Source organism: Chaetodon trifascialis, chromosome 18 (genome assembly GCF_039877785.1).
Source record: "Chaetodon trifascialis isolate fChaTrf1 chromosome 18, fChaTrf1.hap1, whole genome shotgun sequence".
Lineage (NCBI taxonomy): Eukaryota > Metazoa > Chordata > Actinopteri > Chaetodontiformes > Chaetodontidae > Chaetodon > Chaetodon trifascialis.
Window position 1 is genome coordinate 2647920 of NC_092073.1, and position 27754 is coordinate 2675673.

At 40.3% G+C, this 27754-nt stretch overlaps 1 protein-coding gene across 6 annotated transcripts in view; it reads left to right on the forward strand.

Annotated features, from left to right (window-relative positions):
- Window positions 1–27754, forward strand: part of plppr5b (phospholipid phosphatase related 5b) — a 156269-nt gene that overhangs the window by 56190 nt on the left and 72325 nt on the right. For all 6 annotated transcript variants that reach the window (XM_070986378.1, XM_070986379.1, XM_070986377.1 and 3 more), the window contains one exon: window positions 25167–25299. In XM_070986378.1, the coding sequence (XP_070842479.1) occupies window positions 25167–25299 (133 nt within the window). The remainder of the gene's footprint in view (window positions 1–25166; window positions 25300–27754) is intronic.

A 27754-nucleotide genomic window follows, 5' to 3' on the forward strand; every position in this document is an offset into this window, starting at 1 on the left:
CCCCGCCTCTGGTTTCATGCAATCTCATCCCTGCACTCCCATTGGATATTGCCTGTGTGCTCTCACTGGACACTGTCCCCATGCATTTAGCACTGTTCATGCACTTTCATTAGATACTGCACTTTTCATGTCTCGGTCTTGTTTCCAAGGTGCTCTGACATCAAAGTCATCCAACTTAAGGCCAAGAGAAAATCAAGCATGTTTGAAACTGTGGTCGTCCCGATGAGGTGAAGACAGGTGTCTGGACTGCTTGCACTAAATGACCTGTCCTGACAGCCATAAGCACAGATTCTGTGCTGTCCTGAGGGTTTCAGTCTCGGATCAAAAAAGATTTGTCTGACACAGCCCGTGGTAGAAGTCTTTTAATCTGTACTAGCCCTGAAATGTATTTCCACATCTGTATGTTCTGGTCTGAGTTTTTGAAGCCTGCATTTTGTGGTCATTTGAGGCAGTGCATCTTACTACACCTCTACATTGGCTTCATGCCTCAGCTGTGTTGCTGCTGGGTTTAGGGTGCTGTTCCAAAATGACTGCCATGTATCACTGTGGAATACAGAGGCCAGAGGCTTCATTCATGCCTCAGTGGCTGCTCCCCCTCAGTCCCCGGTGTCTCTTTGTATTAGCGTGTTCAAAAGGCCTCTTCAATTGTACAAATGTCAGGCGCTGTCTTATTTTCCTGTTAAAACCTGTTGCCACTGCAAGCTCAATTAACCTGTAAATGGAGACACATTGAGACACTGACTTTTATTGTGAAAACTGTATCTGGAGGCAGGCACACTGACCAGCAAACCATTGCAAATGTTGGTTCAATGTCAGTGTCTTCTCCCATTGACTACACTCTGACTTACAGTGCTGATGAAGATAGATTAGACAGAGATTGGTGTGAAATTAAATAAGTAAGAGACTCTAGAGAAGAGCTATGGAGGAAGAGAATAGGAGGAGTAAACAAGTTCGACCAGAGGAACGGTTGAGTAAATAAGCAGCACGGGTCACCCTGGCCCTGTCATCATGACTTAGCCAGCAGGGAATTGCTCTACAGTGAGGGAGACAGAGAGCGAGAGGGCAGGGAGGTAGTTAAGGGACTAAACAAGCAGCACATTGTCACTGTGGCCCTGCCAGCTTGTCTTATTGACGATGAGAAAGTGGGACAAATGGCCTCGGGCTGTCTCAGTGTTGCTCAGGCTTTTTGGAAATCAGGCCTTCAGCCACTTCTTGCCATTCCCAGTGAAATCACAGGCAGTAAGTCCCGGCTTCTCAAAGTCCATGAGCCACGCTAGTGTGGAATACTACTAATAATAAAAGTAACAATAATAGCACTTTCTAAAAATAGTGTAATAGTTATTTCTTAGCGAATTAATTGATAATGACACATTGAATTTTCCCTCATTTTCCAAGAATTACTTGCTTTAAAGGCAGCCTAATTGAGAGTAAGTGAAATTTGACCACTAGCAAGAAACAAAACCAACATGTCTGTTGGTGAGGTTTTTTTGATTTTGTCCTGTTTGTTTTTCTTCTGCTTTTGTGATGAAACTGTCTGTCTGTGGCCGTGTGACAGTAGCACAAGAAGAATCAGAGGGTGCTTTCAAACCTAACCTGTTTGGTGCAAATACACTCTGGTGCATGGATCCTTTTGGTCCGGTCAGTTTGCTTCTGATGGAGTCTGCTTGAAAAAGAGGGTCACGTTGTGCTTCGAAGTAGATTCTGGTGCTGTTTCTTTGTGGTGTGGAAGCAAAGTGGACCAACCATATTGCAGTCTCAACCAGTAATGATTATAATCAGTAATATGTTCCTAAGCTGACACCAGGGACGGTGAATACAGGTTCAGAAAAGTGTTGCTCAGCCAGTCTGAATGATTTACCCATCATGTTAATACCGCTGCTTTTGTTTGTAATACGCCAGTGTCAATAACACAAAGTGGACCAGAAGGAAAAGTTTTTTCCCAGATCAAATGAACTGAACTGCAGGTATGAAAGCAACCATGAAGTCAGTCACCTGATTAAATTCACTGAATAGATTAAGGCACAGAGATGAAGAGTTATTTTTCTGAAATTAATATATATATGTATGTGTGTGTGTGTGTGTGTGTGTGTGTGTGTGTGTGTGTGTATACAGTACAGGCCAAAAGTTTGGACACACCTTCTCATTCAATGCAATTTCTTTATTTTCATGACTATTTACATTGTAGATTCTCACTGAAGGCATTAAAACAATGAATGAACACATGTGCATTCTCTCGATGAGCTTCAAGAGGTCGTCACCTGAAATGCTTTTCCAACAGTCTTGAAGGAGTTCCCAGAGGTGTTTAGCACTTGTTGACCCCTTTGCCCTCACTCTGCGGTCCAGTTCACCCAAAACCATCTTTAGGTTCAGGTCAGGTGACTGTGGAGGCCAGGTCATCTGCCGCAGCACTCCATCACTCTCCTTCTTGGTCAAATAGCCCTTACACAGCCTGGAGGTGTGTTTGGGGTCATTGACTGTTGAAAAATAAATGATCGTCCAACTAAACGCAAACCGGATGGGATGGCCTGTCGCTGCAGGATGCTGCGGTAGCCATGCTGGTTCAGTGTGCCTTCAATTTTGAATAAATCCCCAACAGTGTCACCAGCAAAACACCCCCACACCATCACCCCTCCTCCTCCTCCATGCTTCACAGTGGGAACCAGGCATGTGGAATCCATCCGTTCACCTTTTCTGCGTCTCACAAAGACACAGTGGTTGGAACCAAAGATCTCAAATTTGGACTCATCAGACCAAAGCACAGATTTCACTGGTCTACTGTCCATTCCTTGTGTTTCTTGGCCCAAACAATTCTCTTCTGCTTGTTGCCTCTCCTTAGCAGTGGTTTCCTAGCAGCTATTTGACCATGAAGGCCTGATTCGCACGTCTCCTCTTAACAGTTGTTCTAGAGATGGGTCTGCTGCTAGAACTCTGTGTGGCATTCATCTGGTCTCTGATCTGAGCTGCTGTTAACTTGCGATTTCTGAGGCTGGTGACTCGGATGAACTTATCCTCAGAAGCAGAGGTGACTCTTGGTCTTCCTTTCCTGGGTCGGTCCTCATGTGTGCCTGTTTTGTTGTAGCGCTTGATGGTTTTTGCGACTCCACTTGGGGTCACATTTAAAGTTTTTGCAATTTTCCAGACTGACTGACCTTCATTTCTTAAAGTAATGATGGCCACTCATTTTTCTTTAGTTAGCTGATTGGTTCTTGCCATAATATGAATTTTAACAATTGTCCAATAGGGCTGTCGGCTGTGTATTAACCTGACTTCTGCACAACACAACTGATGGTCCCAACCCCATTGATAAAGCAAGAAATTCCACTAATTAACCCTGATAAGGCACACCTGTGAAGTGAAAACCATTTCAGGTGACTACCTCTTGAAGCTCATCGAGAGAATGCCAAGAGTGTGCAAAGCAGTAATCAGAGCAAAGGCTGGCTATTTTGAAGAAACTAGAATATAAAACATGTTTTCAGTTATTTCACCTTTTTTTGTTAAGCACATAACTCCACATGTGTTCATTCATAGTTTTGATGCCTTCAGTGAGAATCTACATGGTAAATAGTCATGAAAATAAAGAAAACACATTGAATACACACACACACACACACACACACACACACACACACACATATATATATACAGTATATATATATATATATATATATATATATATATATGAGTATATAGCTGAGTGTAAAGACCGAAGGACAATCTTCTTCCTTCTGACCATTACTGCTCTCCAGTAGCTAAATTGGCACGGCAGCATTCTGTTCCAACCACAATGAGTCTGCCAGAGCTGATGGCGGCCATTCTTGACAATTGCTTGCAATTTCACCAGGCGCACTGCAGCATATTTCAGAAGTGTCGCAGAAGCGGCTCTCTGCTCTGCTCCATGGAGAAGATCTGTCTCGTCTATTTTTGCTGGGCGCCATGTCAAGCTGCAGAAAGCATATCGAGCATGGCAGGAAGTCAGACACAGGAGTGGCACAGAGAATCCTGTCAATTTTCAAAATAAAACAGCCTGTGCAGACTTCTGATCATACATCAACAATAAACACAACTAAAACAGACAAAAAGAGAATGTCCAGTTTGGGGACCTCAGAGCTGCTTTTCTGCTCTGTGCAGATGACATGGTTCTGCAGGCTTTATCAGATTGTGACCTTCAGCATTCACTGGGGTGATTTGCTGTCTAATGCGAACTGGCTGGCATGAGAGTCAGCACCTCTGAGGACACTGGTGTCTGTTGGGAAATCTAGTTTCGCTCCTTCTGGGCTGTTTCTTGTTTATGAGTAAGGGTAAAATGGAGCTTGAGATTGATATGCACACTGGTATAGCATCAGCAGTAGCACAGGTATTATACTGGACCATTGTAGTGAAGCAGGAGCTGAGCCAGAAGACAAAGCATTTGATTTACTAGTCGATGCACAGTCCAACCATCGCCTATTGTCATGAACTTTGGGTGGTGACCAATAGAATGTCATTGCAGTTACAAGCAGACTAAATGAGTTTCACCCAAAGGGTGGCTGGACTCAGTTTTCGAGCTCAGACATGTCCTGAGTCTCAGGAACTGGCATTTCATCTTACAATGTCATCAGGAGCCATTTGAGGTGGTTTGGGCATCTGGTCAGGATAACTCCTGAGCGCCTTACCTTAGAGGTTTTCTGTGCATGTCTAACTGATAGAGGAGGCCTTGGGGTAGACCCAGAACACACTGGAGTTATCATATGTCTCATCTGTCTTGGGAATACCTCAGGAGTCCTCACAAGGACCTCAACAATATTGCTGAGGAAAGGGACATCTGGACTACATACACTTAGCCTGCTGCCATCTTGACTCGGCCCTATGACACCTGTCATATGGATGGATGGAACAGAGGTCAGAGAGAGCAGCCTGATACAACATAACCAATTAGACAAGAAGACAAGTCTTTCCTTCTTTCTGAAAGAAGTCTCCCTCCTGGTATAAAGGGATGATCCTGTTATACCAGGAGAGAGACTTTGTCCTGTTATAACAGGATTAGTGTCTGCTGTGGAGAAAATTCTCTCAAAGGAAGAAGAGAGGAAAGCCCTATTTGACTTGAAAAGTGGCATTTGACATTGTCCTTTTTCCTTGTACAATGCCTTGTGTTGTCCACAAACAGTATTGGATATTCACTTAAAACAAATAAGGTGTCTGCTCAAAGGAACTAAAAATTGCACAAACAAATTTTCCATCGCAATATTAATATGTTAAGTCATGTCTTTGCACTGTGAAACAGCTGGTCTTAAATTTACTTTCTTAGAACACTGAAATCCTTTGGTCTTTTGAGTGCTTTAGTCACTTTTCCACATTACTTTGCTCCCAAAACTCTGTTTCAGATTTCCAAGTGACATCGCATATAAAGGTAGAAAAAAAAAGAATAATAAGGGAGAACTTACGAGCAGATTAAGAGCTGATATAGAGTTGTTGCCGTAAACTGCATGAATCACAAGTAATTTGTTGAAAATGTTCAATACCCCAAGAAGGAGACGTCCCTCTCTGCTCAGAGTGCATAATTAGCTCTTTGAATCTTGTTATCTGTACAGAGCCCTGGATTCTGATTTTATTAATTGATGAGTTTTTATTTTTATTTTAGATATTTTTTTAGAGTCTTCACATGGGACAGCTATACATAATACCTATTAATGCCCCTACAAAGCTATGGGAGACCCAACAGGTGTTTCAACTAATTCTGCTGAATTAGAGTTTTTCTCAGGACTACTCGATTGACAGCTGACTTACTTTCCTGTTACTTTCATTAAATTTGTTCGGATGGACAGCTCATCTAATTATGTGTTCATTAGCTAAAGCCGATGATCAAGATGAATGTGTGGTGTATAGTTAAAACATTTTGGAAATGTTGCCTTTATTTTTACTGGTTTCAAACAAGTTGCTTTATTTCTAGGTATTGAGAGGCATCATATTGTTGTGGCATTGTTTTCTGCCCCCTGCTGACAATAACCTCTCCAGCCTCATCCTGTAGATAGCTCCTACAATAAAAGAAATGAGAACACATTCACAGGAGGGTGTTTTGAGGAGAAGAAGTTTCCTGTTCCCTCCTGGCTTGTGTGTGTATTTAAGTGAGATGAATATCATGGTTTTGTTTCATAATAACTGAAGTAATTTACCTTTAATCAGCATGTTATGAACTAAATCGTGGTGTGTTCTTTGCCTCTGGCTTTGGAATGCAAATTGACTATATTAGTGCACTATTCACTGGCTGTTTTTAGTGATATAAAATTCTATATACAAGGAATGTAATGATATATTGAATCTTGCGAGAGACGAAAGTGACACAGAACCTCAAAGAAGGAGAGTGCTTCTCAATAACCACAGATGGGTGAACTACTCTGAGCTATATTAGTCACAGCTCATGTTATGAGCAGCAAATGGGAAATGATAAGTTGTGTCCTACAGACGCAGCTTCTTTTTCAATCACACACTGGACTCAACATAGCTGAGGTTTTGAAATCTGCTGTTTTGGAGTGGGAGCTCGACATGAAGAATAAAAATCATTAGGACATTGCTAGTGTTACAGACAATGCACGAAATATGGATGTAGTGGTGAGAGAGGCCAGACTGTCCCCACACATGAAGTGTTTAACACGCACTTTAAACCTCGTTTCACAAGTGGGTTTGAACCAAGGCCACAACAGCTGTCTAATTGGTCCATTGAGTAATTTTTTCACCGCATCTGAGCTGACCACCAAACAGAGACTGTTGAACCTGGCAGCGCATAAACCGATCATGGATGTGGTCATCGATGGAACAGCTCTTTTAATGATTATATTAAAGAACTGGCTGCTGCGGGGGTTTGTTTGTTTTGTTTTGAAATTGTACATAGTTCAATTATTCATTCCCAAATACAACTCATACTCATAATTTGCACATGCTTAGGTCATGTCTGACTGCTTTAATTTTATTTCATGAAAGAAGAAAAGCAGAAGCCCTGATTTTATGGAATAAAAATGCTTTACAGACTCATTTATGAATAAAGTGACATTTTTTAAGTCTTTTTTGGTATTGTTACATACATTACAATGTTATATATACAAGCACAAACACTAAGAAGTATGTGAGATTGTGGAAATTATTGTGGATTGTGGAAATTACATTGAAGGCTAAAATTAGTCTTTCTCTCTGTCATATTGCACAAGAAGAAGGCAGCTGTTGGGATTTCAACACATATGGCCATACAGGCAGCGAAACATGTCTCATATCATTTACCTGATTCCTGGTCAGTGCAACCATTTGATCAGTGTGTACAACAGTGAGAGAGCAGCGTGAGAGCCCATAAAGATGAGACTTTGGTTCATCTGATGCTCCATAGCTACCTGCTGTGTGAACATACAGCTTTAATTCCATCAGTAAAACAACTGAGTCATATCAAATTTTGTGGTTGTGGCTGATCCCTCCCACCCCGGACATAAACTCTTTCAGACACTCCCCTCTGGCAGGAGGCTGCGGTCCATCAGGACCAAAACCTCATGCCACAAGAACAGTTTTTTCCCGTCTGCCGTCAGCCTTATTAACAAGGCCCGGAACCCCCCCGACACTCTTCACACTCCACCTCTGACTCTACTTGTCATTGACATCGCCATAACTATATGCATTACATTAAAAACTGACTTGTGTACATATATTTATACTGTTAGATTTTTTTTACTTACTGTTACAGTTTCTAGTATTGTTATATATTTTACTTATTTTTATAATATTTACTTACTGTGTGTGATGTGTCATGCACCAACCTCACCAAAGCAAATTCCTCATATGTGTAAAATCGTACTTGGCAATAAAGCTTATTCTGATTCTGATTCTGATTCTGATTTGCCTCTCTTTAATTTTTGTTGAGTAAAATCAAATGCCTAACATTTGACTAGACTTTGAGGAATACGTTGTTATCAAAAGACAAAGGCTAAATCAGGTATAAAAATCGAGTCTCTGGGCTGTTTTGTGAGATTCAGGCATTGTTTGAATACACTTTTATTGGAGAATTTACACCTTATTCCAGCAGGTGCAACTTCAGCGCAGATGACACAAGAGTTATTGCTTTGTCTTTTTATTTGTTCTTCTGTGTCTTTTTTTAGCTATAGTCCCAGGTTTAGCCAGGCAGCTATTCAGAGGTGAGAATGAAGGGGTTTGCATGGCTGGACCATCTGTGTAAAGTGTCTGTAACCTAGATTCTGAGTGCTGTGGCGTGTTCAGGAGATCATGGCCATGTGGGCTCAATAGAATATAATACCAGTCATGAAGAAATACTGACTGTCAATGGTAAGTTGCTCTTGGTGCTGATGCAAAATGTTTGTTTGGAAAAGCAGATACCTCATTTACTTATTTTCCTTGCATTACAGTACCAAACTTAAGAGACACTCCATTTACTGTAGTAGCTTTTTCCAGAGTTTTCAATCTCACCGTTTTCCTCAGTAGATACAGTTGCTTAGATTTCATGGAGATGGGCCCCTCTCATTATGTGACATAAGTCTGGAATTTCCGTTACAGGTGGTTGTATGTGAGTGGAGATATATATCCTTTATTTAACCAAGTAAAAGCCTCATTGAAATTAGAATCTCTTTTACAAGAATGACCTGGCCAAGAAGGCAGCATAGACTCAGTTACAAGAACAGTACATTACAATTCACACACACTCAGTTTGCATTCACTACAAGTGAGTGAAACAGTTTACAACAAAACGCAATACGTGATTATCAGAAAGACAAAACACCAATAAAGTACACAGCAGAACAACTAATACAGTGCTTAAAATGGGACAAGTGTATAAATAATGAAGGGGCTACGACACAACGGCCAAGACTGCTATTTTCACGATCTTTTAAAATTGATTTAAATTCTCCCAAGGTGACCAGTTCAGGCAGTTTCAGATCCTTCTGGAGGTTGTTCCAAGAATTGGGAGCAGCATATTTAAAAGTCTTTTTGCCTAAATCAGTTCTAACTCTGGGGACCAACATCTGTAGAATGTTTTAGAACGCAGGCCGTATTGATTTTCGATTTTACACATGTATGTGCACAGATAAGAGGGAAGCAGATCAAGGAAGGACTTATACACAAAAACCAAACAGCGCGGAAATCTGCAGAGATGCAGAGATGGCCACTCAGCAGCAGCGTATAAAGAACAGTGGTGTACAAAATGTCCACAGTCAGTGAGGAACCGTATAGCACAGTGATAGACAGTGTCCAACTTCTTAAGGCATTGGTCAGATGCACCCATATACAGCAGATCACCATACTCCAACAAAGGTGAAATGTGGCAGAAATCAGACGTTTTCCTTGCCTGAAGGGAGAAACAGGATTTGTTTTCTAAAAAAAGAACCCAAGTTTCAGTTTCAACTTAGAAACAAGGTTGTTGATATGTGGCTGAAATGACAAATTCTGATCAATAAAAATACCGAAATACTTATATGTTGGGACCATTTCAATTTCAGCCCCACGAGAGGTTAAGATCTTAGGAAGGACTGATGGTAATTTTTTTCCATTTGAAAATAGCATGAATTTTGACTTATCCAGATTTAAAACCAGTTGAAGATGAGTTAAATGAGACTGAACAACATCAAAGGCAGACTGCAAGGTTTCTAGGGTTTGTAGCACTGATGGAGATGAACAATAAATAACAGTATCATCAGCATAAAAATGAAAGGCAGCATTCTCAAGGTTATCACAAAAGTTGTTTACATAAATTGAAAAAAAACAGTGGTCCTAGTATAGAGCCCTATGGTACACCCTTTGAAATAGGGAGGAGGGAAGAAGAGGACCCAGCAAACTGTACACACTGTGATCTGCCTAACAAATAGTTTGAGAACCACTTTAGAGCATAGCCAGACAAACCAATATTTTGCAGATTAGTAGCCAAAATGGCATGGTCAACTGTGTCAAATGCTTTGATGAATCGATGAAAAGAGCTGCATAGTATTTTTACAGTCTAGTGCCTCAATGACATTATTTACTATTTTCATAGCTGCAGTTGTAGTACTGTGACGTTTTCTGAAGCCTGACTGATGAGGAGACAGAAGATCATTTGTTTCCAAAAAGTCTATGAGTTGTTCATTAACAAATTTTTCAGGGATCTTAGCTAAAACACATAATTTAGAAATCGGTCTGTAGTTATTAATAACTGAGGGATCCCCTCCTTTCAGCAAGGGGAGAACATAGGCAGATTTCCATCTACTGGGGATCTCATTGGAGGAAAAGGAAAGATTAAAAATATATGTCAGAGGTTCTGCTATGAGGTCCACAGCTATCTTAAGAAAATAGGGCTCGAGATAATCAGGACCTGCTGATTTATCTGGATCCAGCTGCTTCAGGGCTCTATGGACTTCAGTTACTTTAATGGAGTGATACTGAATGTAAGGTCCCCTTCAGTTTGAAGACAGTTAGCACATTGGTCAACTGACTGTTTCAAAGTGGGATCTAAAGATTCAAATAAGGAGCCAGAGGAAATAAAATGTTCATTAAAACACTTTAAAATGGCTAAATTATGGTAGCTCATTTTTAGTTATGTTGCCATATGAGGATTTCCAAAATTTTTGGGGTTCATTTAGGAGAGCAGATGTTTTAGACAGAAGGAATTCAGACTTTGCTTTCCTGACCAGAGAAGTAAAGAAGCTTTCTAAAAGTCAGCCAGTCAGACTCAGATTTTGTTTTTCTGGCTTTAGCCCAGGCAGCATCTCTTTCCTTCAGTAGAATGGATAGAACAGGGGAGAACCAAGGATTGTTTCGACCCTTTACTCTCCATTTGCGGAAAGGAGCATGTTTGTTTACTAATTCAATGAAAGCATCATGAAAATATTTCCAAGCTGACTCGACTTCGCTGATGAGAAAGATCTTGTTCAAGTCAACATGTAACAAGTCATGGAGAAAGGCTTGCTCACTGAAATGTTTGAGATCACGTTTAAAAATAAAGTGTGGTTTTGTTTTTGGGAGTTTAGCTTGTCTTACTGTGGCTATACCACAATGGTCACTCAGATCATTCACAAAAACATCAATATCTGAGTATTTATGGGGTGGGAGATGGTAACCCCTGTGTCTGTTCAAAGCTCTCCAGTGTCAGGTCTGAATGTCCTCCTTGATCTGTCTCTGTTTGTCCACTGACTCATGGTCAATGACCTTAGACCTCTTTTGAGTCCTGATGCATTGAAAGCTCCAGAAAATGCTAGCAGATGGATAGTGTGTCAGACTGTTTGTCAGACTACTGTTTCCAAGGTCAAGAAGGAACTTCCGTGCTCAGTGTTGACCCTACTCATAGCTGACCCCATAATCAGGAATGTTAAATGTTATGTCTCAGGTGCAGTGTTGTGCCTGAACATGTTCAATGAACGATAGTTCATGAACTCGTTCATATTTTGGGCAAACGTGAACTGAACATACTGTATTACTACCTGATGAACGTTACTATGAACTCGTTCATTCTGGTGTCTGTGAACGGCACGCACTCTCAGTTTAACTTCGTTCAATAGGGTGCCAGATTTCTAGAGAGCCTTCCAAGTGAAAACCCGGCAAAAACACACTGTAAACAGGCCTTAATATGTAGTGTAAAAAACACCCAATCTGGCAACACCAGCCACCAGTGTCGCACCGCCGCATGCGTCATCAAAACAAAAACCAGCATGTAGGCGACAAAGCAGCAAGGAGACGCCGTATGATCATTTAAATGAGTTTTATGACAAGGTTGGTGAGGATGGGAAAAATCTTACATTTCTGTGCAAACTTTGCCCACCGGCTTTCAAAAAGAAAATCCTCACTTCAGTCACATGGGGTGAAAGCCGCAGCTTCTACTAGTGTGGACTGAATGGACAGCAACAAAGTGTAAAAGCAGCAATGTGGAAATGGTGTCCCCTCAATGCTAATGTAAACCTTGGATAAGAATTCAAAATTGGATATGAAGATGAAATCTGACGCTTAGTTACAGTATTAAAACTGATAAAATAATTGCTGTCTGTGGTTCTATATGGGCTGTGTCAATAATTTTGAAAGGCAATAGTTCACAGCAACATATGGAAAAAAGAACTATGAACTAGTTCATTTTTGGAACTTAGTCAAAATTTTGAATTATGAACTATGAACTGAACTAGTTCATTTTAAAATTTGTGAACTGAACTTTGAGCTAGTTCCTGTAGAAAGTGAACTTTCCCAACACTGCTCACGTGCCACTTTACACACCATACAGAAGGCAAAGCTATTGAGATCTTCACAAAAGAACCAGACTAGGGTTATTGTGTATGTTGGTGTGTCATTTCTGAACTCCTGAGAAGTGACTTTGTGCACTTGTTCTGTTCACTTAAGAGAACGGTGAGAACGTTTCCATGTTTGAGCCCACCCCCACCTGTAGCCACAGTGTTGACTGCTTCAACAGGCGAGTTTCTCTACACACCTAGCCTTCTTAAATATCAGGTCTTTTGTCAACTTTTGAATTTAATGATTTTATTTTAAAGCATTTATTTTAAGCTGCCTATTTTTAACTGACACCTGGTGACACACAGACACATCAGTCACTCTGTCACTGTTCAGGAACCAACTCATCACTGTGGTCATACATTAGACCCAGTCAATACACAGGGACTGACATTTCATCAGTCATGGTGTGGTTCTGTCTGTCTTCATATGCTGAATTTTAATTCTAGATGCATTATGAAATGCCAGTATCTTACACCAGAGATGGCAGAAAATTTTATGTTACATATAAATGACATGTCTTAGCCTAGTGATTCTCAACTGGTGGGTCGCAACCCACTTTTGGGTTGCTGACCCGTTTTCAGTGGGTTTCGGGCCTCTGCCTGGGCAAAAAAAATTAAAAAAAAGGTGAAGAAAAAAAAAATCTGTGCTTTTATTTTGAAGGAGATTTTTTATGCATGAGTGCCATCTATTCATTACATGGCTTGTCATTAAGGAGTGATGCACTACACACCAAGGAACAGGTCAGAAACCTTGGTTTTATCATTGGCTCTGATCACATTAGAAACATGATGAAAGTGTCCTTCTGTCTTTTAAGGAATATTGCGTCAGAGTCAGATCGTTTCTATCCCAGACAGACACAGGAAAGTTCAGACATGCTTTTATCTCCAGCAGGCTGGACGACTGTGATGCTCTTCTGTCTGGTGTGTCAAAGAAAGCTATTGGTCAGTTACAGTTCGAACAGAACGCAGCAGCACATGTTCTGACGGAAAACCAGACAGAGAACCCACATGACTCCAATCTGAAAATCTTTACAATGGTTACCTGTCTGTCACATAATTCATTTTAAAATCCTTTTAATGGTTTTTAAATCACTGAATGCCTTTTCCTCATCCTATCTGTCTGACATGGTTAAAGACTTGTGTGCCTGCCAGATCCCTTAACCCTCTGACCTCTTCACTGTTCCTGAGATCAAAACTAAAATGTACGGAGAGGCAGCCTTTTTAATCACACCCCAAAATTCTGCAACAATCTGCCTAAAGGTCTCAGAGGCTTGGTTATCGCTTGCCAAACTTTGATTGACAACTTTGATTTGGGTTGTAATGTCTCATTTGACAATTAAAGGTGTCACATATAAATGCTACAGTGCAGATCACTGCCAGGCTTACATTCAAGATAGTGGTGAGGATAACAAAATCTGTGATTTATGCCTAATTTTAGTCGATCATGATATATCAGTTATGAAGTTAATCGTCAGATTCTCCAGTTCAAGATATGATCAAACTTTACTATGGGTGTCAGTTTTTGAGCCACAATGAAGGCCTAAGTGTGGCCTGCAGCAGAATAAGTAACCTTGCTTTTAGCTGAACTGAATGTGTTTTGCCGTCCTTGCAGCCCCTACCGGCCGGTTAAGAGGAGTGAGAGTCAATGACAGTCTGAAACAGAGCAGGCAATAAAATATTTTTTCAAAAATTGTGAATCATGCCAACCACAAGAGGCCCTTTAGCATAAAGCCATTATGTGCACAAAAAATGATTGATTGGTCCAATCGTACGTGAGATTAGCAGCAGACAGATACACACATGGAAATGTGTATTTGCAAGTTGAGGCCAAGTTTTTGGTTTCAGTTCTCCTCTCCTCTCCTCTCCTCTCCTCTCCTCTCCTCTCCTCTCCTCTCCTCTCCTCTCCTCTACCTTGTCCGCCCTCTTCACCAGTCGACCTGAATAAATCACTGTGGCAATACCTGAGTACTTGGCAGCTCTGTGGGTTTCAGCTCTGGGCCTCAGTACCCATCATGACCACACACACTGACTGGCACATGTGTCCAGTTGCACACACACTTGGATTCACTGTGCTGTATTCACTGACAGAGCTTTATACGTCTGGATGTTCAGCCAGGTGGAAACATTCAGAACGGGCAAGGTCAGGAGGTTGTGGGTAAAAATCCCAACAGGGGTAACCTGTAAATTAAAGCTTAATCCCTCAGTGCACTCACTGTGAAATCGGTCAAGCGCTGGAAGCACAACTCTGGGCTCAGAAGACACAGGGTCGCAGGGCATATCCTTGAGACAACCAGCCACAATAGTGTTTATCCTGTCCTATTGTGGGCCTCTGGTCATGGCAGCTTACTGAGAACACAATGAGCTTTAGCCAGCAGTGCCAACGCAGCCCTGCAGTTTGGCCATTGCTGCTTTATCATTGTTATTCCTGCAGAGACACACAGGAAATGACCTGCTGACACAACTGCACAGGGGTAATCAGCTCCCTCCATGTGCCGCAAATGTACTGTCTAGTCCTTTATTTTCAAGGCTTGAGAAGTCAACCATACCTGCCATTTGATGAGTAAAATCAGTTTTCAAAAAGCAGGGCAGTTTTTTCTGCTTCCCCGACTCAAAACACTCACACTCTTCATACTGGTTTCCATTGGCAACTTGAAATATGAGTCTAGTCATAGCAAATCACGCGCCTTTCTTTTTCAGACACAGCCACTTAGCATGTCATGTCTTACTGAGAAAACCATGGTCGTTCCTTTCTTTCACTGCTCTTATATGACTGTGCCTTTTCAGCTTTCAAACAGGCCCTGGTTCTCCCAGTTTGAATGGAAAATCAGTCTCTAAATTCATTTTCCACCAGAAATCAACATGGATAAATGAACAGTTGAAAAAAATCATTTTTTTCCTCATACACATCAGAGCTGGTATGATGCATGTGATGCAGTTCAAACGATTTAGCTACATATATATTTACATATAAATAAATATTTACAATAAAACTAATCAATATTGTGGTTGTTGGCTGAACTGGTTGTAATCGCTCCCTAGAAGTATTGTACATGTCACTATATTTTATCAGTATAACTGTCCTTCCAGAATTCAACATGAATTCATTGATTTTGGGAACCTCACAGCTCTAAGAGGTTCTTACAAACTGAGTTCTTAAAAAGGTAGTTTTTTGGGGGTTTTTTTGCACAAAATTTGGGGAATTTCAAGGGGTGTTTTTGTTTGTTTGTATTTTCATAATTCAGTCAGTCAGTCAGTCCAAAAATATTTGTATTGATCCACAAAAACCCATAATGGTCAGGGTCACATTTAGGGCTGGGCGATAAAACGATAGCAATATGTCTCACGATAGACACGTAATCAAGATCAATAAAAAATGCATTTGATAAAACATTCGATTTTTTTTTTCTTCGTCAGAAGAAACCAGAAGTTGTGAAGCAAGGTTGGTTGCATGAACAAAGGCACTCGCTCTCAGGTAACCGAGCAACGTAGGGAGTAATCGCTGATCAGTGGGAGTGACACACTCACACGCCAATCATGTAACAGTATCATGTTCGGTTGCGCCATCCCGTTGTCTCGTGTTTGATGCTCCACGAGGAGTGAGATGAGAAATAGAAAGTGAGCACTGCAGCGAGTGAAGAAACTGTCGATAAAACAGGGAAAGTCAGCTCGCCAGTATGGAGGTTTTTTGGATTTTATAAGTCGGACTGTAGTCAGACCAGTGTGGTCTGTAAATTATGCAAGACTGTCGTGCCCACCAAGACCGGTAATACCACAAACTTGTTTAACCACCTTAGCCGCGCTGACTCTTTGGAGTGCAGCCTTATTTGCCAACGTCCAACAACATCTGCAACCGCAGCACCACCGCACAAGCAGCAGACCGCCATGCAGAGGTATCTGCTTCAGTGCCTGATGACAAATCATCTAAAAGGCACAAAGACATAATGGAGGCAGCAGCATATCATATAGCTAAAGACATGATTCCGCTGAGTACTGTGGAGATGCCAGATTATAAACATCTCTTACATGTTTTTTTTTTTTTTTTAAACACACTTGCAATAAAAATATAATTGAATAGTTCATGTATGTTTAGAGTAAGAAGAGTGACTAAAGTTATTCATATGTTGTTTGTTTGTATGTTACAGATGTTAAGTCTACCTCAGTTTCTGCTATGTTTACAAAACACTGCACATATCTGAAAACATTTTGTTCACCAGAAGGTGAATCAGCTTGTGAACTTCCTGCACTAAATCTGCAGAAAAAAAGTTCTCAGGTTTCTTCACTTTTTTTTACATTTATGATTTGAGTTCTTCCCATGGTTGTGTTGACGTTTCCTTTCGTTTCTGCCTTGATAGTTGAGGGGATTATAATCAGAGGATCCCACCGTTGACAGCCGAGATAGGTTCCGGCCCCCCCGCGACCCCGAAAGGGATAAGTGGCATAGAAAATGGATGGATGGATAATCAGAGGAAGGTTAAATGTAAAATAAAAATGTTTAAATTGAATGTATTTTTCTCCTGGTCCTTATTTTAAATAGGTAATAAAAAATATCAATAATTATCGATATCGACCGATAAATAACACTTATATCGTGATAGAGTTTTCAGCCATATCGCCCAGCCCTAGTCACATTATCTGCCTCCCCTAATACATATGGCACTCACAACTTTACGCAGGGAGAAGGGATCTAGTCACAATTTTTATGTCCAAAGGAGTTGTCCATTATTAATATCGGGTAGTCTCACCTCACTTGTGCAGACTTGCCTTTTAAATATTGATGATAATGTTTGCCCACTAATTAATGTTCAACTCATCATCATTTAAAATTGAGAATCTGCAGCTTGTCTACAAAAACACAGCACACGCTATCTGTTTACACACAAGTGCATTTTAACTACATTTAAATCTAATTTGTTAGCGAGTGTCTTTATGTAAAGTTGTCCTTGTTGAGTCTTTGCCAGTCCCACTGGGACCTCACAGAGTTTTGTTGTGCAGCTTCTCTAAAATAGTGAGTTAATGTACAACTTTATAGCCTTATATCAAAAAACAGACTAGTAGCTACAAGTACTGTGTGTAACATTCCTTCTTTGTTGATGCAGCTCTGGAAATTATTGCAGTTGAAAATATTAGCATGCTTTATAACAAATGCATTCTCAATTTGGGACTTAAAAGCTTACTCTTATTGGTGCATTGATCACAGTAACATTAGTCAACAGCACTGATCACTCTACTCAATCATTCCATTCAGCCACCAGTTGGCAAGGCCCACATTTAGGCTGCAATATTGATGCTAGCTGTCTTGCATTTACTGCTGAAGTTAGCTAACATTTACTTCCCATTTGGCTACTGTTAGCTAATGCACCAGACCAAATACATGTCAAAGCCTCTAGCTTTCGCATTAATGTTATTTGCTGTCCCAGGCTGTGTTTGGGTGGGTGAGCCCTGCATGCTTTATAGAGGAGGAGAGCCATGTCAGTCACCTCTTTATCACCAATCAGTCTAATTGTCCATTTTTCATTTTTGCCCTTTCCCCCCATTAATTTCTGACAATGCTTTTCACACTAAATTAGGCATCAGCCAGGGTAGAATCAGGCAGAGATATGTACCATTCTCAACATGGTGATCAAATGATTATTTCAAGTTAATATGTTGGAGACGTTTTGCTGAGTTCTTTCATTGCGTGCCATTCACATTAGTCCCTCAGGCATTAGTTGTGTGGAAGTTAAAGCATTGTTTTAATAAACCATGTAAGCAAGATCTTCAATTTACTTAATTGATATTTGTTGAATGATTAAGTAGAACTAATTTGACAGTTTCCACTGTGCTGCTTTTCCTTCTGCAGCTGTAGCACAGGCCCCTGGTGATAAGCAAACACTGATTTCCCTCAAGGCGAAATGACAACAATCAGGACAGAGAAGTGACAATATATCTTCAGCACAGCAGAATCTCCATGGTTTAGCTATGAAACTGAGCAAAATTAAAACCATCCTGTTTTTAAAACTAAGAGATATATTTATTCCCCACCAATCAGACTACCTAAAAAGGGGTGAGAAGGGACTTGAAAGGATTCGTCTTCCATAAGTGGATTCAGAAATGGATTCTGGTCTGATAACATGCTATCAAACACCATCCCTAGTCAGAAGCCATATCTTTTCCTGGACATGCAGAGATAATAATAATAATAGAGTAAACTAAAAGAAATTTAGAACATGAACACTGTACAAAAAAAAGCTCACTTTGCTGAGGTTACAGATCTATGGCCAGTTTCCACCTTTCCTATAAAGCATGACAGCACAGTCATCTCAGTGGACAGAAGTGCAGTTTACAGTCATCACCTTGAAAGACTTTGAAGTACAGATTTTTCACACTTACATCACACTGCTTTTTATGCTGCCAGTGTGTGAAGTTGTATTTGTAGGTTTGAGGCCTGGTTGAATATGGCTGGTCAACATGACTCAGATCCATGAAGGTCTTTCGAACCTGCAGGAAAACCTGAAACCAGGCCCAGAGGAAAGCTGCTTTCCAGCAAAGACAGGCCATGCCAGGGGCCAGCTTGACAAAACCACTGTTATACAAGAATCCAGGGGCTTAACTGTAGAACAGTTGAAAATGCAATATGAAGAGAAGGAAACAAATGTTTCATGTCTCATATAGTATTTATATTCAGCAGGATTTTTAGTAAGCTCCAGCTCTTGAACCTTTTCTTCAAACCCTTCTTACATCCACATTTTCATCATCTCAAACAATTTATCAAAAGCATTTTTCTCTCATTCTAGATATTGAAACTATTTTGATGTTTCAACTGCAAATTTTCAGTCCTTTAGAAATGTTTGCTCGTTTAATACTGTATTTCATATTGCATGTCAGTTATTTTGCCTTTGTTTTCTTTTCCTCTTATGTAACCTTGTTCTAATTTATCTTAGGCACACCAAAGTGTTACATAAATGAAGATGTTATGATCAAATTTTGTTATTTCATCACTGTTGGAGCAGCAGCAGCTTGGCCGACATGCAGTCGGTGCCACCTCAGGCTGCAGTATGGCTGTGCACAGAATGAACTCAGACCTTTTTCATTGTTATTTGTTTATCCAGAGCTGCTGTCTTGTTTTACCTTGCTGCCTTAACCTCTCCTTATCTTGGCATGATGGAGAATAAAGACAGAAAACAAACTTTCACTTTTGCTTCCACTCTCACTGTTCACTGTCAGTTTATAGGTTTTCAGTGTTTGAGATAAGGTTGTCTGCAGGCTTTTTGTTTTAAGTTTTAAATAGTATTTTAAGTTGACTTGCTTTTGGTATTCCAATGAGATTTTTTTATTTTTTTTTTGTAATATTGTGCTGGTCCCCCAGCATGTGTTATGTGTTTTTCTAGAAGTAATGCATTCCAGGATAGAGTTAGATGTATTCTTTGATACTGTCTTCTGGGAAGTGATTGAAAGTCAGATTGCTTTTTTCAAATGCTTCACCAAGTTTTTTAAAACTTTTTGTACATTCAGTTTATTACATTATATATTTTTCACCTTTATGAAAAGTAATACAAGACACTGCACAATTCGGAGGTGAAATCTGAACTGACTAACAGCTTTAATAAATCTAGCCAGGGTCCAGACAACAGTGATTTCAGTGACAGACTGTATGAAACATGGACATAGTCTCGGTGTCGTCGCTCACAGGTTTCTGAAGAGCCATTGTTAAGCTCAGAAGTAGTGTCTCCGGCTGCCTGGCTCCACCTAACTCCCAGCTAGTCCCAAAAAGGGCAAAGAGGTTGAGCATTGGTGGAGCTGAGGCAGGTCAAATGAAGCCTGGTTACTGAAACACACCCATCAAGCTGGAAGCTACGAAGCTAGCGAAGGCTAACAAGCTAGGCTAAGAAACTAGGCTAGATGCTACTCTCCTTTGCTAGCTGGCTGACTCAATGGTCTCAGTACTCCCAGTTGGTACCCAGTAGTCCCAGCTTACGTTACTTGAGGTAAGTAAACCTGAAAATAGAAAGAAAACGAAATAGTGATTGATTTGTTATTGAGATTATACTACACAAGCTTAAAACTGCTTCAAAGTTTTTTGAGTATATTATCATGGTAATTTGCATCACTAGATTTTACAGAAATTTACACAGTTTTACATAATGCAAGAATTTGAAGTAGATCAATTGACCTGAATTTTGATTTTTTTCATAACTTTAGTTACGAGTTGTATTTGGATGGCATGTGATTATATTTTAATAAGTTAATGTCAATTATACCGAAAGAGAAATTTGCAATTTGATTCTCTGCAAATGATTAAAGATTTAAATTCCCTGCACTGTTTTTTTTCAAACCTTGCGTATATTTATGGCTTTGACACTGATAGAAGACTGCAGGAGACAGCGCTGTGTGAGAATATTATCTTGAATATGACTGTTGAGAAAGACACTTTTTTATTTTTAGATATATTTTTTCATGACCTGAAGCAGTCATTACACTCATTTATTTTCCTCCCATTGTCACAATGACAGAAACATATGTCCACCGTGGTGACCAGAGAACAGCAGATACCTTGGGAAGTAATCTCAGTGTGCTGGACATACATGTCTGTTGGTTTGGTGGGATGAACTGCGGTGGAGAGGCTTTCTCCTCCTCGTTTTCCACTCTCTCTAGGGAAGAGCAGCACTGGAAATGATATGTTTTTAAGGACATAAGCTAATTGGCTTGAAAACCACCTCCAAACACAGTGAACTGCTTACAGTTGGCAGTCTCTCTGCTTTTGAATTTGGACTTTAGGACCCATTTTTTGTCACAGCAAATGTTGAGTTTATTTTTTAATGTTCATTGTCATTGGTAGCTCTCAGCTACACCCAGCACCCACTTGCTGTGTACCTAACTGCTACCACTAGCACAGACCCAGTCTGTTGATTTTGTTTGACTAAATGTGTTTACATTTAGATTTTATAGTTAAAAGTTAAGCACCTTTTTGTGTTTTCCATCCATTCATCCATTTTCTAGCAATTGGACACTTTACTAGGCTCCAGCACCCCCCTCAATCCCTTTCGGGGTTGCGGGGGGTGCTGGAGCCTATGCCTGCCGTCAACGGGCGAGAGTACACCCTGAACCGGTCGCCAGTCGATCGCAAGCACAGGAATTCCATCCATCCATCCATTATCTATACCGCCTATCCCTTTCGGGGTTGCGGGGGGCTGGAGCCTATCCCAGCTACAATGGGCGAGAGGCGGGGTACACCCTGAACTGGTCGCCAGCCGATTGCAGAGCACAGGAATTATGAGGCTTAAATTGTGAGGCAAAAAGAAACAATCATCAGACCGATGATGATCTCTCTATCACTTCTTCTTTGTTACAACACTGGCGGAGGTGACTTTTTTGCATTTGTAAGAAAACAACATGCCAAATTTTGATAAACAGGCACTAATTGGAACTTGGTTGAATACTAATACTGGGAATGTGATCCTTGCTGAACCTACATCACAAAACCTCATGTTTGACTCTGAAGCATGACTGTATCGTATTTGGCAACCATTACAGGTGGTTTAAAGTGCACATAATAGATAGATAATGTTGAGGACAAAAGTGCTGTGGGACTCTCTGCCATACTTGACACATTTGATCTGATTCAACATGTGAAAGAGTCGACCCATAATAGCTGACACTCTCTAGATCGAGTTGTTACTGAGAGTGCTAACATGATCTCTAGATCATTTCCGTGTATTCTTTGATCTATCATCATCAAAACCGAAACTGCCCTATCTAATCATGTTGATGATCTACTGAATACCCTCAGCTCTGAAATTTCAAATGTAATTTATACCATTGCTTCTGCAAATGTTACACAGATCACCAGTAAGCAAAAAAATGCATTCCGGAAGGATCCAGAAAAGGGCATGCCAGAAAGATGAGCACAAAAGGTCGCAAATCAATCTGCAGATTAGGGGACTTCAATTGTATATCACATGATTTTTTTAAATCTATTTTGATTTTTTTATCCTGACTGTATTATATCACAGTATTTTCAAAAATGAAAATGTTACTCAAAACATGATTCTACCTCTGGTTATTCGATTAATGTGCAGTGCATAATATTAATGAAATAGAACTTATTGTAAGAGAAACTGATAGAAAAAGCTGGTGTATTTCATGGCTCCAAATAGGAAAGACAGTGAGGTACAGACCAACATGAGTAACCTGCTCTATAATGTATGTTAATTAGTCAATGTAGTGTCATTCATTCTCAGTTAGAAAAGGGTAGGATTAGACATCTCATCAGTATGTATTTGGCAGAAGACCCAGAGTGTGTTATATAACAGTCAGCATACCACAGGGCATGTCTATCAAGCACATTTACATATGGCACACATAAAGATGCAGCAGAGGGGGCTTTCCCATAAATACAAAGAGAGCTGAGCCTGCCTTGTAGTATGGAGTGTGGAGATGGCATTAACATTACATTGCCTACATGGAAAGTGTAATGTTAACATTGCATAACTTTAGCAAAGTAACGTGGTGAACCTTTTTTCCAACCTCATGCAGATGTCTTTGGTTCAAACGTATTATCACCCTAAATTCTAACACTTCCTTCTTATGTTTTGACCTCAGTGCATGCCTGTTTAATAACTGGGGTCAGCATATGCTCCTGTTAGCATCCTTACATAAAATATATAATATAATATATAAAATTAATTACTACTGGTACAGTCGTCATGAATTAAAATTAGCTATAGAGACCCAAAATGTTTTTCTCACCAAGCTGTTAACATAATTTTTTCTGCTGTAAAGTTGGGCATTTAATATGGGGCTTTACAGGGATTGACTTCCTTTTGGAGCCAGTACCTCTGTGTTGACTTGAACTAGATTGATAAAATAAGTGTTTTAATGATAATAAAATAATTATAACTAAATAAACATAGCTGCAATCAGTAATTAGCATTGGCAATTATTTTGCTGAATATATATAGACTGCAATATAATTATTGCACACTCCCTCTGACTGTGTTAGATATCATTGACAACTGATCCTCCATTGGTGTAATGATAGAAAATATATATAGATTAATAAAGAGTGATATTTTTCTATTGGTGCAAATAATCACATAGCACTAGACAATGTGACTTATGTGTTTGCCATCTGAAGGTGTTCTGTGGTCCCACCTGGCTACCTCTATGAAAAATTTCTAGGGGCATCACTGCTTGGTACACAGCAGGAAATCAGTATTGAACAGGCAAACTGACATTTTCCTGGGGTGCACTAATTTCCTCAACTGTATTGATTTGGTATCTTGGTGACTTGCCGTGTGCCACAGTGGGAGGAGAGGTGCAATAGAGGAGGTGTGGTGAAGCCAAAATGTTGGCGCACTCTTTGTCGGTTGTTGACACTTGTTCCATGATATTTTGGCCACTTTATTTGGTTAAGGCGAATCCATATAAACCGTTCTGATATCACACAAACCCCTTTATTCACATTCACTTCATCCTTCCACTTTTACTCTGCACTTTGGCATGATGTGATCATGCCAGCAAGACAGAATAAAATGTATTTCATCTTACACAGTTGGTAGACTATATTGAGGGTCTTCCTTCCCAGTTAGTTCACTGAAGGAGCTGGTCAATTGCAGAACTGGTGATCTGTTTTCAGCAAACTGCACAGAACGGTTTAGAAGGCTGAAAGAGAACATTTGTAAGTTCTACATATATATTTTTACTTCTCATGTATTATGTGTGTATGACCCACTTGTGATTCATTAAACAAGAAGATGTGATTGGGGGTTCCTGGCACTGCTAGATGTAACTATCAGAGGTAGTTACTCTGATGAGGTGAGGATATGTGAGGGTTAGTGGCACCTGGGCTCTCTGGGCTGACAACTGCTACTGGGAGTCACCAGCAGCGATTTTAGCCCAGAGAGCTTTGGACTTTGCTCTGGTAATACCCAGCAATTTTGATCTTGAAGCTGTTGGTGTTGCAGTAAATGTTTTACTGGTGGTTCTCATTATATCATTATGTCTGAGGTTGCGGATGGCTGCAGTGTGATGGAGAACAGTAGCTGGTGTAATGTGACTGGCAAGTTGCGTAGCTGTTGGCAGCAAAGTGTGGCAGCTGTCATATATTGACCCTGCACTGATTTTGGCAACACAAATGCATAGAAATACATACCAGATGAAGGTTTAAAAGCTCATATGGATACTAATCCTTCAGGACTGAAGTGTCCAATTGCTGATGTTTATTTTGTACAGTGTTGAAGATTTTTGTAACAAAAACATCAAAAAATGTTGACAATTATTTTGTATATGTGGGGGGCTGTGGCTCCAGAGGTAGAGTTGGTCACTCACCAATCAGAAGATCAGTGATTCAATCCCCAGCTCCTCCAGTCTGCATGTCAAAGTGTGCTTGGGCAAGATACTGATGCTGTGTCGTCAGTGTGTGTGTGTGTGTGTGTGTGTGTGTGTGTGTGTGTGTGTGTGTGTGTGTATAAATGGGTGAATGTGGCACATGTTGTAAAGTGCTTTGGGTGTTCAAAGTGGACTACAAAAGTATTACATAAATGCAGTTCATTTACCATTTACTAGGAGAATGCCAAATAATAAATACCATTGTATAATATAAATTAAATACACCACTTGCTGCAAGAGAAGAGTTAATCTGCTCTTAATTAGTCTACATCCATAAATCAAAGATGGATGGAGTTGTGGACCAGATCCTATTTTTTATAAAAAACAATGTCACCCTGCTCACATACACACCTGTGCTCCTTCTCTCATAGTATTGTGAGCTGACGTCCTCTCTCCCATATGTTACTGTGTACTCCACAGCTGTGTCTGTGCAGATGGAGCCCACTGAGAAAATAGTCACACAAGCTCTGGGCAGTGTGACAGAGTGTGAGAAAATGGTGCTGCCAACAACGGCAGCTCCGACAAATAAACGGTTTCTCAGTTCATCTGAATTTTCTTTCCTTCTGTGTCTCTGGCCTGTGTTTCTGTTAGATCACAATAACAGAGACTGTGCTGTTCCTGGTCCAGTACACGTCCAAAGAGTTCGATCGGTCAGAGAAGACAGTGGCGACAGGGGATTGCTGTTACCTCAACCCACTGGTGCGCAGGACCTTCCGCTTCCTTGGTAAGTCTCAAGCTTCTGTTTAGCTTTTGATCACTGCAAGCACATACAGCATTTTTGCTACTCTGCATTTTCAGATGCACAGTTGAGTTTCACTGAAGCATTTTGGGAGAAAAGTGTCCTCTCTAAATTGTTGATTGGTGTGATGGGTTGTCTACTTGTCCTGTCATTGCTGTAACAGACTTGCGAAAATACTGAGGTATTGACCTTATGCGCTTCAGCAACAAGGAGGTGCTCTGACTCCATTATTTTGTTTTTGACATCTGACATCTGCTGCATGTGATGACCTTGCACCCACATTTTAGCAAATAAAGTTTTATAATCTACCACACAGCATGTAGGACTTACAGAGCTGGAAGAAAGCTGCAGTCAGACAAACATCATCAATGGAATGATTTTCCTTTCATGTTGATCAATTAGATTACAGACAAGCAAAGCAAAAATCAAAAATCAGTGGTCGTTTGTGAAAAAAATGTGAATGACTCAATAACTTGAATAATCCTGCAGATAAGTTAAGAGCTTAAAATTGTTAACCATAGAAACAGTTCATGTTGTGCAAAACTTTGTTCCAAAGATGGTCGTTTTGATCTAATATCTGTGGAGAATGTGGTGGTGTCAGTTCACATGAACCCCTCAAACATATGGACATTTGTTCCCAACTTCAGAGAGAAATTTAAAGAGCAACTTGTGGGTTGAATTTCTCTCTAAATTTATACTTAACATTTCTTACATCATGGTAAATTATTGTGTTTGTGCAGGTTGCGCAAACTCCAGCCCATCAGCACATAGACTCCACAGTTTTCCTAACAGGAAAAGGACTGGTGCTAGCATTTGTGTCTGTAAACATTCTGTGAAAAAGGTGAAAAAAATGGGACTTCTCTAACAGAACAGGTGGTCGTGTGTGCTACTCAGTTTAGACCAAGGATTATGCTCCCAGCAATATGATTCAGTACAGGATGGGATATTGCCAGTGGTACCCCGTGAGACTGATGGCTGCTGCGGTTTCTGCAGTACACACAGAATAAGTCCAACTGTAAGCAGCAGCCTCTGGTACAGCTACTGGCAGAAGTAATGGTGATGGATCTGTCAGATATTCAGCTCAATGAAAAAAAGAATCTGTGCATCATTGTTTATGTTTTTTTTTAACATTTGCTAACTTCCAAATTAGTCAGCATAATGATTACAGTAATGAAAAGCAATGAATGGCAAGTATTTATTGTTGTGAGGCAGCATAGCTATCTTGTTAAAATGAACAGCTAATAAGGCATAATGGCTAATGTTACCCACCATTAGACCTATTCTGTAAAAACTACCATTTGATTTGACATTATATGCTTTGTAAAGGTACATTTTTTGGCAAGGCTGTTGGATTGAATTGGATTAGATTGTACAAGTATACCCATTAAAGTGACCAGTGAGTGATGTTGCACAATTATATAAGATAGACCTATTTTATCTCAGCTGTATAGTCAAAACCTAAGATATTCAGTGTGAGGGAAAACAAACATTAATCCCACTGGTCAGCCTTGCACAAAGTGATGTGTTTTCATGTGCCAACCTGGTGTTCTTTGGTGAACCATCACAAGAGCCACTGCAGGAATTTCACCCCGATCTTGAGACTTTGTTTAATTTTAGATTATATGTAACAGCATTGCGTCAGAGTCAAAACTAATTAGTGTTTCTCTTTTTTTAGTGCTGCTGACAAGTTCATTGTGTGCCAAAGCTGGCTGATGTCCTTGTTTACCATTTACCCTGCCTGTTGGGAGGTGCAGGGTAACACGGAGCAGCAGGAGGGAATCTGTGTAGAAATAAAGCTAGTAAGAGGATATTTGTGAATTCTACAGTTAGAAAAACTGAGGTGTGTCATAACCTGTATTTATAAAACGGAAAGGTGAAATCCGGCAATCTGATTGGCTGTTAACTGTGATATAATGAGTGTATCCCACAGCTACTATTCTAAAAAGCCTTATCACAGCATATCACTCCGCTTCAGGGAAGCAACAATGTTTCCATGACAACGGGCTGTATTATTATTAGCTAGATTAGATTATAAAATCCTGCACTGTGCGTCAATGAGTAATTAGGAGTCAAATAGCGGAGTACCATGGACAGCTCCCATATAATGACAGTCAGAGGATCAGCACCTTGACAGTGACTATGACACTTAGGGCTCTATATGGTGATCTGTCACTGTCTGATTGAACAGCCTCATGGAAATGATATTTTACAATTCTTCACATTATTTACCAATCTTAAAAGGACCGAGGAATTTGGGAGACAGTTTCTTGCACATGGACTTAAGGGGAATATTTCTGGAAGACAGCCAAACTTTCTGACCAGGTGAGTACGATGGTGATGAATAGGGGACCTCTGTCCAACACGATGTCTGAGGGAATGCCGTGCAGGCAAAAGACAAAAATGGATGGTCCGCCACCAGGATCAGGATGAGTGCACTGGG